Source organism: Gossypium arboreum, chromosome 10, assembly GCF_025698485.1.
Source record: "Gossypium arboreum isolate Shixiya-1 chromosome 10, ASM2569848v2, whole genome shotgun sequence".
NCBI classification, from domain to species: Eukaryota; Viridiplantae; Streptophyta; class Magnoliopsida; order Malvales; family Malvaceae; genus Gossypium; species Gossypium arboreum.
In genome coordinates, this window is record NC_069079.1 from 63675445 (window position 1) to 63688226 (window position 12782).

General features: G+C 32.9%; 1 protein-coding gene across 2 annotated transcripts; it reads left to right on the forward strand.

The window, feature by feature from the left end:
• The first annotated feature begins 4619 nt into the window (after positions 1 to 4619).
• Positions 4620 to 8546, forward strand: LOC108487305 (DEAD-box ATP-dependent RNA helicase 58, chloroplastic). Of its 2 annotated transcripts, none has more exons than XM_017791613.2 (10): positions 4620 to 5073; positions 5185 to 5278; positions 5475 to 5588; positions 5748 to 5873; positions 6441 to 6545; positions 6768 to 6926; positions 7023 to 7091; positions 7210 to 7299; positions 7647 to 7817; positions 8251 to 8467. In XM_017791613.2, exons 1-9 carry the CDS (start codon positions 4802 to 4804, stop codon positions 7815 to 7817), a joined length of 1200 nt encoding a protein of 399 aa, XP_017647102.1. In that variant the 5' UTR covers positions 4620 to 4801; the 3' UTR covers positions 8251 to 8467. The 2 variants fall into 2 exon arrangements, with proteins under 2 accessions (XP_017647102.1, XP_017647100.1); XM_017791611.2 differs by having other exon boundaries at positions 4662 to 5073; positions 7647 to 7787; positions 8251 to 8546.
• Positions 8547 to 12782: the final 4236 nt, after the last annotated feature.

A 12782-nucleotide genomic window follows, 5' to 3' on the forward strand; every position in this document is an offset into this window, starting at 1 on the left:
ATTTGAAACCATTCGGGACTAATTTGGGTCATTTTAAGAACTTTTAAAAATAACACGTGACATAGGGGCACACGCCCGTGTGAGAAGGGCAACACTCCCATGTGACCATATCAACATGGTCGTGCTGATGGCCCATGTGGTTCATACGGCCTAAGCATTTAGGGACACGCCCGTATCCTTTACCCGTGTGGAATTAATTTCAAATTCGAACCTACAGGGGTTTTCACACGGCCTGACACACGCCCGTGTGTAGAAACTTAGACATTATGTTTCTGACGTCAGCAATTCTCTAGGGCCACACGGCCAAGGCACACGCCCATGTGCTAGGCCATCCCCTTTACACGGCTGAGACACATGGCCGTGTCTCTACCCGTGTGTTTACTACTATACATGCTGACTTGCAAATTTTACGTGCAGAGGACACACGGTCGGACAACAAGCCCATATGGCTGGCCGGGTGTCACACACCCCCATGTATCTACCCGTGTGGACAATATAGAGCTATCTACCAAGCCCTTGCCACCTTGAAACATAATATAACAACATCCATTCAAAAATACAAGGTATAATTAGCCACACAAGGCATTATCTCATTCATGAAAATATCATTATTGCATTTATCAATAATGAACATCTATTCCAAGGCTTAATACAAAATGAAGGGATTCATCCCAAGCCAACACATTTGGCCAATTTAACATGGCACAAACATCAAAAGTCTAAGCCCTATACATGCCATATTTCAAAAAGTAAAACCAACTATACCAAGTGCTTTGGTTGATAGTGTGATCGATGCTTCCGACGTCTGATGAACCTCGAGCTGATTAGGCAGTGCTATAAGAAAATGGAAAGGAGAGGGAGTAAGCATAAATCTTAGTGAGTTGCATGTAAATAAACATAACAACAATTCTACCATTCGTCAACGTGCTCATAATACAAAAGAAGGCATAAGCACAACTTACTCGTCACTATCCAGTACAAATCACATAGCATATATTGAGCTCATATCTCTTATATTTCAAATAGGTAACTGTACCACTCACAGCATGGTTATAATTTTCTCGTTTAACTTAAATTACAACTCTCACCGTTGAACCATTTGGAATATTATCGGATATTCACTAAGCCTCAGACATAAGGTGTAATGCTGATGCCATGTCCCAGACATGGTCTTACATTGGCTCATGTCTCAAGTTGATGCCATATCCTAGACATGGTCTTATACTGACTATCATCATTGAGGCTGATGTCATGTCCCAGACATGGTCTTACACTAGCTCTCGCATATCCGTGCCAATGCCATGTCCCAGACATGGTCTTACACTGGCTTACTTCATGAGGTCGATGCATGTCCCAGACATGTCTTACACTAGCTCTCGTCTCAATGCCGATGCCATGTTCCGGACATGGTCTTACACTGGCTCTCATAATGTGGCCGATGCATGTCCCAGACATGTCTTGCACTAGCTCACAATAACCCATACGTCATGGCATGAATATTCGATTTATTCCCTATGGTTTAAACGAGAATTCTACTATTTTAATTATCATCATGCGTTCTTATTTCCACAATCAAGCACTTCATGTCATATCAATTCAGCACATATAATAACAAAGTAGTTGTATTATTTACATACAACTTACCTCGGCTTCCAGAATATGACGATTCGTTGGTCTAATCTACTCGCTTGGCATTCCCCCGATCTAGGTTTAGATTTTGAATTTCTTGATCTATAATAACAAAATTCACTCGTTTTATCAGCACATTAATCTAGACACCCAAAAAATCATAATTGGGCAAAATGGCCATTTTACCCCTATGCTCAAAAATTGATATTTATCGAATTTCTTCAAATCCTAAGCCTAGTCAAACCCTTTTTACTCTTATAGCAACCCAAAATTTTCCATTATTTCACACATTTATCACTTATTTTATAACTTATGTAAAATGGTCCTTTTTAGGGTTTCCATGAGAAATCTCTTCACAAAAGTTGTTTATTTCACCACTATGATTCATTTTCTTACATGAAATTTCAGAAAAAAAACATGAACACTCATGGTAAAACCCTAGACTTTTAACTGTTTTGCAAAATAGTCTCCTCATTTGAAAACTTATGTTACAAATGTTCTAAAAGTACAAAAATCATCAAAATCACTTACTTGTGGAGAGACTAAATGGCTGAAAATTCAAGCTTCAAAAACCCCTCTAATGGATGATATTTTCGGTCAAGAAGAAAGAATGGAGGAAAAAGATGATGACTAGGCTTTTAGGGTATTATTTTATTGCACATTATGTCATCACATACCTAGTACCTTGACCATTAGATTTTTTTTGCCATATGGTCGGCCAAGCTATAGTCTAAGGGTCTATTTTCCCTTTAAAGACCCCCAATTTAAGTTTCATGGCAATTTAACTCCCTTAGCTATCAAAATAAGACTTTTGCACTTTATGCAATTTAGTCCTTTTTCGCAATTAAGCTCACAAATGCTAAAATTAATCCACTCATGCACCTTTATAAACATGCCATCACACATAAAATAATATCAAAAATAATTTCTCTGACTTCGGGTTAGTGGTCCCGAAACCACTGTTCTGACTAAGCCCAAAATCGGGCTGTTACATTCCTATACAGAAAAAGACACATTTTTTCATTAGTTAAAACAAATAAAAATAGAATATAACAAAAGAAGAAAAATAAAAATCATCCAAGTCCCAATAAAAATTAAAAATTTTCAATTTAATCAAAGTTGGGCCTCAACTCCTCAACCATCGTCTCCTTCCCCTTTCCTTGATCCTGACCCACAAATGTCTTGGTAGCCCTCTTACCCTAAGATTGGGTTAGGATTTGTTAGCTTGGAATACAGATGCGAAGATCCTTCGTCAAGGGACGTTAAGGTTGAAACGTTGCCTCGTAGTTGTAGGTTGGGAAAGGTTCATCATCATCATCATCATCTCCCTCGTCTTCTTCATTGTCACCAGCGTCCTCTTCTCCCTCCTCAGTCTTGTTGGATGGTGGGAAGGGCACATACTTGTTGGGTGGTGGATTTGGCACTTGACCAGCACGCGCTTGTGCGGAGAAAAAAAATAATTTTATGAAACAATTTAAAAAGCGGGTTTTAACTACAAGCGGACAATGTCAATTGTAATATTTATAGTGTCCGATGGAACACTGGAGTATTCCAAGGGGTCGAACCCAAAGGATTACCAAGTGGGTAAATGTGTTTACTAAGTTAATTACAAGTTAAATAATTACTAATCTAATCGAGTCAGAAATTATTAGTGCAAGTCTAAATAAAATTGTTTATAAACTAAAATTAAACTATTAATTATACTAACTAAGCTAAACTTCCTTCCTAATGTTTTAGATAATGTAAATATCTAAACGATGGTCGATTGATTAGTTGAGTGCTAATGAAACTAATGAACCTATTGGTTGCCACTCTTAGTTAGGAATCTCCTCTTGGTCTCATCCTAGACTAAAAGATACCACCTAAGATTACCTCTCGGTTTCACCTAGGCATATAGATTACCTCTCAGTCTCACTATCGGCATGATTATATCAAACTATCTAAGGATAAACTCTCATCTTGGTCTCATTTATCTAGGTTTTTCGCTAGAGGTGTCAATTCTAACGTATTAAGCATTTCAATATAATCGAACAACCAATCAATCAAGAATAGACTGGAAAATTTGAACTAGTTTTTCATGAGGTTGATTAGTAGTCATTTTTTGGGATTTTATGCTATAAAATTTGGAAACAAAAAAACTTATGTGTTTTCCAAGATGAGTAGTTTAACAGTACTCAAATTATCCAATCTAGTTGGTGTTGGGTGAAATTCACCAAGCATAGGTTGGGAGGAATAGATGGTATAAATATGAGGTAGATTCATAATCATTAATGGAAGCCACCTACGCCATGATACATTAAAATGTATACAGGTAGGGCACGTAATCCTTATTCGGGGCTAGAGTTTTTGGTGACCATGGCTAGGGAGGAATGCGACAATTGGCTTTGGGGAATCGAAAGAAACATTGGGAGAAGTAATGTTGAGCAAGCTGAGTTAAGGCTATTTATGATGGCCTCCAGTTTGCATGGAAGGCAAAATGCAAAAATGTCATTGTAGAAACAAATTGTGTTCTTGTTATAGAATCCATTCAAGGTAGATTTCAAGGCCAACTGAATAGGGATTTAGGTATAAAAATTATTGAACTGTGTCAAAAACAATGGAAGGTAGTGATCCAATATGTCTCGAGAGAGGCTAATACGATTGCATATGCTTTTGCCGGATTGATGAAGCAATTTCCTATTGATCCACATGTTTTTCAGGATATACCTTTAGTGATAATAGATCAATTACAAAGAGAGAATTCTTCCTCTAACTTAGGGTATTATTGTTAATGTGTAATTGTTATTAATTTATCAAAAAAAAAAGGGGAAAGTAACAGATACAATAGATTATAATGATATTTTTAACTAATTTTTTATAAAATAATCTATGAAAAATTTAATAGGATAAAAATGTAATTACAAACTTAAAAAGGAAACTTAGTTTATTCTTTCTATCTTTACTCCAAAATAGGATAAATAAATTATCCAATGTGAGAGGAAGATGGACAGTGGAAATGAATTTGACATAAAACCTTGTTATATATATATATATATATATAAACCTTATTTTAAGGAGCTCACTCCTCGGCTTTTTCAGCCCTAAATAATCTATGAGATGTAGGATTTACCGTAAAAACTTTTGATGTCTACAATCATCATCCCATTCCCTCTCCACTCTAAATACCAGGAAAATGGCTTCAAATTCGGCCTCCCAGATTCTGGCTATAACCAAAACGGCACCGTACTCGAAACCAATGGCTTCTCGTTTCCTTCAATCACGAAGACCTTACCTCAATCTTTGTTGTTTATCCCAAAAATTCTCAAATGATAATGCTCTCTTCTGCTTGCCCAATTCTAAATCTTTTCTACTAGCTAAAGAGCTGGAGGAAAGGAATAGTAATAATCATTCTCCAACCCTTCGTGAAATTTGCCTGGATCATGTGCCGGGCAATGTGCTACGTAGGCAAGTTTCTGCTCCACCTCCATCGCCTTCTACAATTTGTACCTCCCTTTTGTTTTGTTAATTTCTTAAACTATTGGAGGTATGTTTCTCACTGATGCGGTGGCGTTTCAGACTGGAAGAGGCTGGATATTTAGTGCCAACAGATGTACAGAAGGAAGCTTTGCCTGTTCTCTTCTCTGGAAACGATTGCATTCTTCATGCTCAGGTTCCTTTTCTTCCAAATCATTGTTTTATGTAATTTCTATTATTAATTTCAATGTTCATGTGGTTTTATCTTTTTTCATACGGTTAAAATAGTTTCTATAAATCGAATTCGTAATTATATATATTTGGAAAAAAAGAAAACGATTTGGCTGAGATGATGATTTAATCTAACGTTTGGTTTATTAGTGGTGCTCTAGACAGGTTCAGGGAAGACGCTGACTTACTTGTTGTTAATTTATTCTCAAATAAATCCTAAAAAATCGGCTGTTCAAGCTCTAATTGTGGTTCCCACCAGGGAACTTGGCATGCAAGTAAGACTTTTCATTTTTATTATTTTAATATTTCAAGTTCTATTGCTTATCTATGTGCTATTTCGGACAAATATGTAGTTTACTGAATTGGATTCTATGAAGTGAATGTGATAGTAGCAGTATTATTATGGAAATTTTGGTGTTTGTTGTATGATCAAGATCACGAAAGTGGCTAGGATGTTGGCTGCTGCAAGACAAATGGGTCCCGAACTAGAACAGAAGTCATATACTGTTATGGCGCTTTTAGATGGAGGAATGTTGAGGAGACATAAAAGTTGGCTCAAGGTGCTTTGTTCTTTTTATGCTGTTTGTTAAGGCTTTTTACTTGGTATGAGTTTGGGAAGGAGCGAGAATGGAGAGTTTCTTAATCAAAATGGTTAAGATTCACAACCACTTTCCTACTTTGTAGCTTAACCATTTCATTAACAAATTTTCTCGTCACTCCTCTTTTATCTTTCATACCAAGTAAAGTCTAGATGTCCGTCTAGATAACAGGATAGTTTTTTCAAAACATTATCATCATTCTAAAGTAGTTAAAAAGATTGTCCAATAGGAAGTGATTAGTTTTGACAATGTATAACTATCTGATAAGTAATTGATAAAGAATGGAACTCAGCTCTCTTTCAATCCTTTCTAATTTTATTGAGCAACAATGAAAGTGTCCCTTGGGTAAAGTTTGATGACCTATTATCTTCAAGGTGTTCTCTTAACATTGAAGTAAATTTTTTTTTTTTGAAAGCTCTTCTTTTTGTGCAAAAATTCATGGCAGTATACATGAAAATGGATGGCATGATCATGTTTTACCATATTTAATTCGTTCATTTATTTTCCTCCAATGTTTACATTTTTCAGGCAGAACCACCTGCTATTGTGGTAGCAACAATTGGAAGTTTGAGCCAGCTGCTTGAAAAGCAGATATTGAAGCTTGATTCTTTGCGAGTATTGGTGGTTGATGAGGTATTTAAATTACCATAAGCTTCTTCCTCTTCTAATTAGTTAACTTGTTTATAATCTGTATCTGACTGAGAGCAACATTTGCATGTAAACTTTCAACCTAGAATTTCAAGCTGAACACCACAGTTGTTTGAATGATATTTGTAATTTTCAGTGTATTCAAGTTTCATTGAAACTTATTTATTTTGAAGAATGAGGTCTCATACTCTTTTTTTCCTCTGTTAGGTTGATTTTTTATTCAAATCATCCAAACAAGTTAGTTCTCTCCGGAAGCTTTTGACATCATATTCCTCGTGTAACAACCGTCAAACTGTTTTTGCCAGTGCATCCATTCTCCAGCATAGACGATTTAGACACGACTGCATTCAGCAGAAGTGGACAAAGGTTAATTTGTTAACAATTCTTTTTGTGTCATTCTGTTTGAGACTATTTCTGTTTTTGGTTTTCACTCTTGCATTACTATTTCTATATTACCTACAGGGAGATGTTGTTCATGTCCATGTCAATCGAATTATGCCAATGCCAGCATGCCTATATCATAGATTTGTGGTAAGAAAATTTTGAGTATCATATGTATTTACTATGATTATGTTTTACCAAATGCTATTTTCGGTTCTAGCATCTTGCTTTTGGTCTATGAACCCTTGATTGTTTATGATCTTCACAGATATGTGGTAGAAAAGCGAAACATCAAGTATTGTTATCTTTATTACAATCAGATCTGCCTGAGTCTGGTATTATTTTTGTTGGTGAGCAGGTATGTATGGCTTAATCCTTCTTCAAGTGTTGATTTCTGAGATGATGCAATTTATATATTTTGTTATCCTGAAAATAGGTTTCGGTTTCTCTTTTTGGTATGAATGCTTTACTTCAACTTGATATTCAATGAAGGACATTTTCTGGATATGATCATGATACCTGCTGGTTCCAGTCTAAATCTCTCTATATAAAGATGTATAAAGTATAGAGTTTTATGTGTTCATGGATGAAAGGAAAAGTAGGATTGCAATAGGTTTTAATATGAACTTCCACAATCTTTAGGTCCAACTTTCTGGGTTTCTCTGATGATTTCACAACTAGTTATTTCTCTGCAATTCTGTGCAGTCTGAGAAGTCAAAAAAGTCTGGACAAGCTCCCTCAACAACTGCTGTAATTGATTTCTTGAGGGCTTCGTATGAAGGTTCTTTAGATATCCTTCTTTTGGAGGAAGACATGAATTTCAATTCACGTGCAGCTTCACTCACAGTAAATGTTCTCTATTTCTTCTATGATTGAGTGCGGCCTCTCCCATTCCCTCTAAATAAAAGCATGCTGAGATTTTTGCTAATTAATTTAGTTGATTTTTCTAACAAAACTATATGATTCCTTTTATGTGAAAAGAAAAAAGAAGAAAAATGAACGCAGTCGGGGTAGATAAAAAGCACTGTGGTAGTTCTGGTGTATGAAGAATACTAGTTAGCAGAGAGATGTTGGAAAGGGAGAATAGGAGAAGTTTTTATGTAACTTTTACATCTTCCTTCCTCTATCAAAAGTTGTTTTTTAACAATTCCCTATTGTTTGACTCTTATGTTAAGGATTGTAGGGGAGAATGGAAAGGGGAAAGATATAATTATTTCTTTCCAAATTTACAGTTGAAATTCATACCAGCATGTGTTATTTGTAGTTCAATCATTTTATTAAAAACATTCTTATTCTGAAAAAATTGCAGGATGTGAGGAAAGGAGATGGCTATCTCCTTGTGTCTACAGATATTGTAGCTAGGGGGATTGATCTACCAGAAACTACTCACATATACAACTTCGACCTCCCAAAAACTGCTATCGATTATTTACATCGGGCTGGAAGAACGTGTAGAAAGCCTTTTTCAGATAAGAAATACTATGTTACCAATATTATATTGTCGGAAGAGCGTTTTGTTTTGCAAAGATTTGAAAACGAATTAATGTTTCACTGTGAAGAGCTTACAATAGAGACTCAAGGTTGAACTTGGTTCATTTTATACAATATATGTGCTTGTTTTTGTTTCTTTGATTCATCAGAGGCTGGATAGTATGGTTGTATGAGAAAAGCACGTGAAGATGAGGTTGATTCCGGAATCCATTGCAAATCATGACATTGATACATAAACTAAAAAAGAATCTTTGAAGAGTTACTCCAAATAGGTTGGGACACACATAGGAGTTGGAACGAAAGCAAAGCAATGGTGCGAATAACAGCAATCTTTGCCATGCACAAAATAATAAGTATGACGGCCAAAAACGTGATTAGATTAGATTAGATTTCAGAATCTGACTGAAGATCAAGAAAACCCAATTTGACTGAAGATGAATGTTCCTATGCCCTTCTCGATCTACTTGGCATTCGACAATAATGATTCTACTCTCTAAAGTATGAGCCTAGCGTGTTGGAGTTTTGTATTTTTTTTTTCAAAATTATATTTGTGTCAGGGATATCAAAATTTATATAAACTTTTTTGCCGGTGTTAGTGAAAAAAATATTTAACATATTTAAATTTTAAAGATAAAATAATAAATCACAAGATTCCACATTAATAGTTGTTCTACTTTAGCCATTGTTCCTTAATTAGAATCTTGTGTCAAAATAATCTTGAGCGTATAACTATTAACTCAGCATCTATAATATTATGTTTTTATAAGTTATCATGAGATAATCTTAACAAGAATCATACAAATATCAATAATATTTATCTAACAATTAAAAAATAAAATCAACTCTAAGTAGCCAAAGATTTACATGATTCCATCTTTAAAAAAGAAAAAATTGCAAGTTACAAAATTTGTTCCAAGGCATTATTTGGATCTTCAACCACATGAACTCGTTTGATCTGCATCAAAACTTGTTCCCATCATAAACCAAGTGTTTATGAAAAACGAATAGGATTAGAACACCATTTTCTGATTTCATGGATTCCTAGATATGCTAGAATCAATTTTAAAATCTTAACATATTGTTTCATCAAAATCTACGATCCTTGAGTTCAAATCCAAAATTAAACAAATCTTCTAGCCTGCAAGAAAAGTCAAGGCACTCCAAACTCACATAATCAGAATTAGTTTTAAAACTGGGTTTGTCAACAAAAAACTTAGTAAGCTAGACACGAAAACCTAAAAAAAAAGTCACCACTAACCAATTCGAGATAAATCGATTAGTCACTCATCGCCTAAAGTTTTAAGACTAATCCTAAAACTAATCTAAGGAAAATCTTAAAAAACCAAGACTCAATCTTGCAATCATATATTGATTCAAGGGTACGGTTATGTGTAAGGAAGAGTAAAACACCCCTATAATATCTATACAAAGATATTCCTATAAAGCTTTTGTATTTTAAGGTTTTTAACTTCAAATTTCTAATCTCAACTCAAATGAATCTATTTTCAAGTGCTAAAGAAAGCTAGACTTAAAACTCGTGACTAAACTTCAATAGTAAGGCTCCAAAATTATTTACCTAAAACCTAACGATCCATAGCCCCTCTTCAACTCATAAATAGGAGGATATTGCGCGTCAGTGCAATCGAACCCACGTCCTTCTGCATTGACAACAATGCTCATGCTAATCGAGTTAAGAATAAATCAGTAAAATTATTACCTAAAACCTTAAAATACTAACAACCTAAATATTAAGATTAAATCTAACTTAAAATACCAATAACTTAAAAATTTTAAAATATTGGAAAAAAATTACAATTTAATACTTATAAATGACTAACAAAGTTGACTCTAATAACTTTTGAAATCTAAATTTAAAACCATAATCAAATTAAATCTAATACGAACTTAATATCCAAATTCTAAATCTACAATAAAGATGAAAAATTTTAATCTAATGAATATTCACAACCTAAATTTTAAACTACAATCCATTAAACCTAGGAAATCCTAAATTTTAATCTCTAATGCTAAAAAATGAAATAAACCCCACTGCAAATAAAATCTAATTAAATCTATTAAAACATAAAATTCTAAATTCTAAAGTTAAAAATAAAATAAATCAAACGCTAAATGAAAATTTAATAAAACGTAATAATCAAGATTCTAAGGCTAAAAATGAAAGAAAATAACCTAAATATTAAATTAATAATTAATTAAATCTATTAAAGCCTAAAACTGTAAATTCTCATCAAATCCTAAAATTTTAAATTCTAAAACTAAAAAAAAAATCTAAAATTCGTACCTATTTAAACCCTAGAAACCTAAAATATAAAAAGTAAATCTACCAACATGTAAAACTTATACCGAACTTAAATAAAATAAAAAGATATTTAAACCTAAATACTAAAAAATCAAATTATATTTGAATAAAAAATTAAAATCTAAATAGAATTTATTAATATTGTAACGACCGAAAATTAGTGGTGTCAAAAGCGATGATTTGAATCTCAATTTCGACGATTGAGTCTGTAAATATTATTAATTAATATTTATAAGTCTATTTTAATATTATATTAAATTTTAATATAAAAATTTTATTAAATTGATAGTTAATTAAAGTATAAGAATTAAATTGTAAAAATAATTCAAGTTAATCGTTAGAAATTTTAATTAATTGAAGGACCAATTAAACAATTGATCCTTTTTAATATAGTGGAATGTGGTGGACACCCATCATCCATCAAATTCATTAAATAATATTTTTTGTTAATTACTAGTTAATTAAGATAAGTATAATTAATTAGTAACTTAAATTAAGTATAAAAATGGAGAAAGTGGATGATTGTCATCCTTGTTTCTTCTTCATCACCGAATGTGTAAGTAAAACAAAAGGAGAAAGCCAAGCAAGGGTTCCAAGCTTTCGGTCAAGATTTGGATAGATAATTCAATTTTTTTTTTTTTTTTTGTAATTTTTATGTTTTTAGGTTCTGGAAGCTTGATTTAGCTAACCCGTGTACCAATTTATAAAATTGTTAAAGTTTTTAAAAGTTTCCATTATTGAATCTTCAAGCTTTTGGTACTAAACTGTTAGATTTTAAGCTTAGATATGAAAAGGACTAGTTTATAAAGTGTAAATTGTTAATTTTGAACATAAGAACTAAAGTGTAAATATTTTGAATTTGGTATGAAATTTCTATAATTATGGATAGTAGAAGGTCTTCAAAGGATGTCATTGAGACCGATTTTGAAATCGAGGCTCAAATTTGAAAGATATTGCAATTTTAGTTTTAGAAACTAAATTGGATAAAATGCAAAATTTTAGGGGCATTTGAATGGTGAAATTGAGCTGATATATACTTATAATAGGATTAAATAAGAAGTTTGGAATTGATAAATTGAATTGAATAATCGGATAGATCGAGAATTGAACCAAACCCGGGATAATAAAAAAAAGGCAAAATTACTGATTAGTCCTTGAAAAATTGGTTGTTTACTGTTTTGACTAGGTAAGTTCATACAGTATGATTGCATTTAAATTGTTGTATATTTGATTTATGAATTATGTTTGTTAAGTAGTAGTTTGAATTGTTTGCAATTTAGTACAGATGTGAGATATAGACTAAATTGTAAAGAAATGAAAAATTGACTAATAAATTGAATATAATGAATTGCAATATGAGATTGATTATTTGAATTGAATCAATTTGATATGATTATGTTTAATTTTTAGATAAAGGAGTAAATTGAATAGAATTGAAAATAGTATAAATTGATGAAATTGTGAAATTGGCTTAGTATTGTAAAGAATAATGGTATGCTATGTATTAAAAATGATGTCTTGATTGATGAATTGATTATATTGAGATTGATAAAATGATGATCGAACTATAAAGAAATTTGATTATTGGTTAGTCTATTAACTATTCGGGCAGAGTCGGATATAGTTGGCATGCCACAGGATAGATAAAGTACGGGTTACTTCGACTACATGCCAATGAGTTTTGGATACAACTTTTACTTCATTTATACCAATGAGGCATTGGGTGCCAAACACATTAATAAGCATTGGGCACAAACAATTTACTTCGGCATTGTCCGATGAGGCACTGTATGCCAAATTAGTGTGTTGGTTGGATTCGTATATCCGTTCGAGTCTGAGTCAGGTTAATATGGGAATAAAAAGCAAATGGGATAAATGATATACAAATTGAGCTGATAATATGATTTGATGATACAAATACATCTTGTGATTTATGAAAGACCATGCGAATTTATTATACGAGCTCAAAGGGCCGAGATAGAAATGTGATGAATTGTTGATTTTGATTCGGAATTCGAATAATGAAACAA

Bases quoted from the DNA above. Each gene is read 5' to 3' on its own strand.
- LOC108487305 (XM_017791611.2), top strand. From the start codon at position 4,802: ATGGCTTCAAATTCGGCCTCCCAGATTCTGGCTATAACCAAAACGGCA. The intron at 5,589-5,747 runs GTAAGACTTTTC...TGTATGATCAAG, and splicing joins CCAGGGAACTTGGCATGCAA to ATCACGAAAGTGGCTAGGAT. The intron at 7,300-7,646 runs GTATGTATGGCT...AATTCTGTGCAG, and splicing joins TTATTTTTGTTGGTGAGCAG to TCTGAGAAGTCAAAAAAGTC.